Here is a 5,901-nt window from a genome sequence, read left to right as displayed (position 1 = left end):
AGATTTTCAGGGCCGAGTACAATAACCTCAGTTTGATCTGAATTAAGACATTCCTGCAGTAAATAATACATAATACTAATACTGCAGTAAATAAATAATACTTAATAATACAAGATATTACAAAGTTACAGAATGCAACTTTGTAATATATAAAAAATATATTTTAATAACAATAATATATATATTAAAAAAAAACAGCTCTAACAGATGCAAATAGTGCTAGTTATAAATACCCCAGTATATTTCAGAAATTAAATACATATGGTTGTTCTGAAAGGGGGTGGAGTTGGGGGAGGGGGTGTGGATATTAATGATATTCTTGACCATAGATTTGAAGGGTTTGAGTGAGTGTTGTTTTGCTGACTCATTCATTTCCACGGTCAGACCACATCCTTTGTACATATAAAGCTGAGCATCACAGTGAGTTTCAGTGCATTCAGCGTCTGATCAAAGAGGGAAGAAGAAGAAATGTCCTGCCTGAAGAATTTCAGTCTTCTCATCACATGTGTGCTCCTCTTCATCATCCAGCCAGGTGAGTGATGTTTTCTACTGTAACTTAATTTACCCACTGGTAATTTTCATCTTCATCTAAACGAGTATAATGCAAAGTCACACTGCTGATATCCTTCAGGTGTTTGTTTCTTTCATCGGTTCTTCATTTATGCATCTGGATATTTTGTTTCTGTTTTAGGTCGTGGTTCTGAGATTATTAATGGGAAAGAAGTCAAGCTGTACTCACTGCCTTTCATGGCTTATGTGAGAAGTGTGACTAAATCTTTCTGTGGAGGGACATTAATCCATCCACAGTGGGTGCTGACAGCTGCCCACTGCACTGGGTAAGAATCTGTGGCCTGATTTTCCTCAATTTTAAAAATAATGCAGTGTTTATTTTTAACAGACTATTATTCCTTCAGTAACTACCCAGAGGTCACTAACTGTTGTGTGTTTGAACTCTGGGTAGTTACTGAAAGAATGAGATCAGGGCCAGAGCAGCAGAAATGTGCTTTCTGTAAACGGTGGCTGCCTCTCCTTTAGAGAAATCATCCATTCAGTCATTGGAGAGAAGCTCAGCTGCTACTCTTGCACATTCAAAGGAGCCAGCTGAGGTGGTTCGGGTATCTGGCAAGGATGCATCACAGGTTAGGTCACATGCAGGTCAAATAATACACACTGCTATAATTATACATGGAAAGCTAATTACATTGAATGGAGAGGATGAATATAGAATATTTAAAGTTGATTTTCCACTCTCTTGTAAGCACAATATCTTTACAGAGGTGTTCTAGAAAGTTTTATTTAAGATGGAATAACAAGCAAAATATAAGTGTTGCACTCACTTAAAATAACACAGAAGTCACAGCTACATACACATCAAACTAGTGATGCGCGAATCATGAACGAATCATTCAATACTCGAGAATCACTTCACTGACTCATGAATCATGATTCACAAGCCCAACTGACTCACTGACTCATCCCTGTTGCTGTTAGCAGCAACATATCTAGCTTATAATTAAAATTGTGGAGAAAAACACAACATCCAGTATCTTAAAAGCATTTCTGCTCTGAACTGGAAGAAAAAACCCTGAGTAGAAGCTCACATCAAGACAATAGCTCCTCGGTTCACAGTAGCATCGCTCTGCTAACATGCTAACAGCACATTTGAGCTACTCACCCCCTCCCTTCCTGTGCTGAATCATAGAGCACTCACCCCCTCCCTCCTGGCTCACAGCTTCTTCTTCTTCTTGGTTGGCAACCAGTGTTAAGGCGCATTACCGCCCCCTGGCTCACAGCTCAGTGGACATTTAGATGAGAAAATATATATTTGACACATTTAAGGAAAATACTAATAAAATTAAAATAAACAAAATAAATGTTCCCTTTAGAAAATTTTTTTGCTCTTTTTTACTCTATAAAATAGTTGTTTTCTTTTAGAATCACTCATCTTAGCAGTAGGATGTACATGAAAAGAGAAAAGAAATTAAGTTTGAGTGAAAATGTACATTTTTTGCACTCTCTGGTCAACTGACTCAGTGACTCAAATGACTCAAAAAACCCGATTCACTTTGGTGAGTGACTCATTAAAACTTGATTCAGTAAAAAGAATCAAATTTACCATCACTACATCAAACATTTTATACATTTCTTCATCTAAAACATTTTATGTACATTTTAATTTCTTCATTCAGCTTGAAGAAAACATGCAGATTCACCTAAAGCTCAGTAACAGCTATAACCCAGCCATATGTAGTAATACACAATAATAAGGAAGCATGATTATTGTTTTAGAAACCACAGATCCATTAAACTTTTAAATATGTAAACCTTCATCACCAGATTGTGTTTTTTCTTTTACAGGAGTTATTGGGTGATGCTGGGAGCCCACTCCAGAACGAACAACGAACATTCCAAGCAACTCCGAGTCGTTGAGAAAAGTTTTCCTCATCCTGACTACTGTTGTGCAAAGCACGACAATGACCTCATGTTGCTGAAGGTAAGGTGATATATCAGGGTCTGATACCAAATGATGTAAATGCACTGTTTCTTATTTAGCACCTTTCTACTCTACCTTAGCACTCAGAGCGTTACACAACATGGCTAATTCACCCAAACACTTTTTTCTGTGCTTAAGTGCTTTCTATCTAACACTGACACACACTCACATGTATGCATCAGAGAGCATCGTGGGGTTCAGTATCTTGCCAAAGGATTTTTGACATGCAGACTGGAGAGACCAGGGATCAAACATCAAACCATCCGATTAGTAGATAACCTGCTGTACCTCCTACAGCCAAGTCAGGTTTTGCTTACTTAACTAAAACATTTTTATTCTTTAAATTCATTCTTTGAATTATAAAACGTATTTCCATGTGTGTATAGACATGTTTCAACACAACACTGCACATATTTCATATTTTCCAAGCAAAATATTAGAAATAAATGAGTGGTGCTTCAAGACTAACTTCTTTTTATCAGCTTAACAAACCGGTGTTGAAAACCAGGGCAGTGCAGTGGCTCGAGTTTGGCAACACTGTGAGAGACCCGGCAGCTGGCAGCACGTGTCTGGTGGCTGGATGGGGAGTAACTGAAAACAACCGAACATCAGACGTCCTCATGTCTGTCAATGTGACTGTGGTCGACAGACAGAAGTGCAACTCTTGTGATTATTACAACCACAGACCTGTTATCACCAGAGACATGATATGTGCTGGTTCAGATGGTACAAACGTCGCTGATACCTGTCAGGTACGTATGAAGAATCCATGTATTTTTCCTTGTTTAAAGTAAATGTGCATTCAGCTCAACACCTGAAACACTGTTGTGTGTTTGTTCTTGCTGCAGGGGGATTCAGGAGGGCCGCTGTTGTGTGATGGAGCGCTGGTTGGAGTCACTTCTTTTGGAGCGGGTTGTGGTGTCATTAAAAAACCTGGAGTCTACTCGTTTGTCTCAGAGAGACAGCTGTCCTGGATCAAAACTATGATGAATTATTTCTAAATGTGTGAAACCACCAGCATCAGTCTGCATGATTTGATGTTATATCTGTCAGTGTTGTCTCTGTAGACCATTATTCAGTTTATCATTTTACCGTTCCTCTTACAGTTTATGATATTTTAGTTTCTGCCAGCTTGCTATACTTTTTTTATAGGTTCTGCACTTGGCTAGTCCATCACATGAACCACATTTTAGGCCTACTGTGAACAAAATTGGAAACACTGTTTGAAAATTTACCATCTTTCACCACACAAACCAGACAGAAACATGGTTATATCTAATCATCATTTTTCCAAATAAATTAAAGATCTCCCAAACAGGAGTGCTCCTGGTTGTTGCAGATGAGTGCAGCTGCAGTAAAACCAGAGAGAAGCAATTTTTATGTTCACACAAAAGCCATAAATGTCAAATAAAACAGAGAGATTATTCAGACTGTCAAACAGACAGATTCAACAGCTCATATAAAACCAACTGAACCTGAAAATGAGGCCTGTGGACAGGATTGTTGAAAAAGACAAAAAAAAAAAACCTTATTGTTTTCTTCATTTCGCACTACGACTCTGTTGCTTGAAAACCAAAAAAACAAACATATTTTTCGACTTGCTGCTTTTTCTACTTTCTAATAAAGCTGGAGGCATGAATAAAAAATACACATTTGTTCTATTTTTCTTTGATTGTACTGCAGTTTCAAACTGTACCTTTCAAAGTATCATCATTAATATAATGAGTTTACAATTACAGTCATTTGAGGCCTAATTCACTTTTTCCAACTCTTTTGATCAGCTGTAGATTTTTTTATTCAAAGGTTTTCTTCAGAAGAAAATAACACAGAGAAAATTCACTGATGGGAAACAAATGAACATGAGAAATACACAACTGACAGCTTCACATGTTGAGGATCTCCTCTTCCTTAGGATACACTGACATGATCGTCACACATTCACCTCCATCAACACTGTGTCTTTTGTCATTGATTACTTCCACAAATCCTGATTCATTTCTTTCTTTTTTGCTAAATTGGCTGAAAGTATCAGTCATATACACGTCTGCACCCAGTGTCCTCCACGTGGTTATTTATGATAAATTTGACAACAGGCTTTGAAACAATATCAACACTCGATCAACAGTTGCCTCGTGTTTGTTATCTCTGTAAATGAGCCGGCCACGATCACACAGTTTATAAATATCATTACTCAGAAAAGAAAGAGTACTTTTTATTTGAAGTAAACACTTCAGTCAATCACCTCATATATGTTATGATTCTTGCTACTTTAAGTTGTTTAATCAAGATTGAACCAATGATGTAAACACGTATATGCTATGATCAAACTAATCCTTTCATTAGGGGGAAAAAGGACCGTGTATGTGTTCATTTATTCCACTGCTTGAATGCCAGTTTACCTCCCTAGGGAGATGGGGGGTTTTTTTTTAATAATTATTGTTATCATTAATTATCATTGTGACCAGTATTGCTGTGAATTTGGTGGAACTTACACAGTGCCCCCCAAAATATAGCAGAGAGTGCCACCTAATGGTGGAGTATAAAAACTACATGTCAGTTACATGTAGTTGTCTTTTGCAGGAAACGTCCATAATAATGTTTAGTTCTGAAAAAAAAGGAAGAAAACAAATGAACAAATTATTGTTTCACTGAACTTGAAATCTAAAACAAACACAGTGACATATTAATTTTTGATGCCACAGAAAGACTTTGTAGCTGCTGTAGCGACCATATACAGTTTGTGGTGTTGTGTGTATATTCCTGGATTTATGGTTGTCGTGCAAGTCATGTGGGAAGTGTTGAACGAGCAGGAAATATGTTCACCCGGTCGCTGGTGTGTCAGCAGGGAGACTGGGTGAGTAAGGGGGAGGGTGTGTCTTGTTGACCGCTGTCAGTCATCTTGCTAAGTTCAGAGCACCTTGGAGTAGCTTCCTCTTGCTCGGGCTTGACTGCAGCATTGATGGATTATTAAACATGCAAATAAACAATTTATGGAGCAGTTCTTGGAAACTGGATCAATTTGTTGGGTTGCTTACGAGACATTAGAGCAGTAGTCCCTACTTCAGTCTCATGACGGCAGCATTTTGAAAGAGTTCTTGTACAAACAAAAGAGGCAGAAGAAGAAGAAACTTCTGCGTCTCGCTTTATTGAAAAGTACAGAATATACATAAAAATGTATTTGTTTTGATGTTTCCAAGCACAAACACTTAAATGTAGACATAAACAAACAAGGAAACATGTTCAAGAATTTATCCATGTCAAAAAATATGTTCACAAGCTTAACTTTGAGTTTACGTTTAAAATACACCAAGTAGTGAATCTGTTTGGCTGACAGGCTGGATAATCTCACTTTGTTGTTTTACCTTCATGGGTTCCTTCATAATCTGCAGCAAACAGGAGCACTCATC

General features: G+C 37.6%; 1 protein-coding gene across 1 annotated transcript; it reads left to right on the top strand.

Moving 5' to 3' along the window:
* Positions 1–304: 304 nt before the first annotated feature.
* Positions 305–4,010, top strand: LOC100700638 (granzyme K-like). Its single transcript, XM_003444554.5, has 5 exons — positions 305–532; positions 692–836; positions 2,359–2,494; positions 2,977–3,246; positions 3,343–4,010. The coding sequence occupies exons 1-5, from the start codon at positions 469–471 to the stop codon at positions 3,493–3,495; spliced, it is 768 nt and encodes a 255-aa protein (XP_003444602.2). The 5' UTR covers positions 305–468; the 3' UTR covers positions 3,496–4,010.
* The last annotated feature ends 1,891 nt before the right edge of the window (positions 4,011–5,901 follow it).

The sequence above is a fragment of the Oreochromis niloticus genome, linkage group LG12 (genome assembly GCF_001858045.2).
Source record: "Oreochromis niloticus isolate F11D_XX linkage group LG12, O_niloticus_UMD_NMBU, whole genome shotgun sequence".
NCBI classification, from domain to species: Eukaryota; Metazoa; Chordata; class Actinopteri; order Cichliformes; family Cichlidae; genus Oreochromis; species Oreochromis niloticus.
This window is presented reverse-complemented; position numbering and strand designations above follow the sequence as displayed.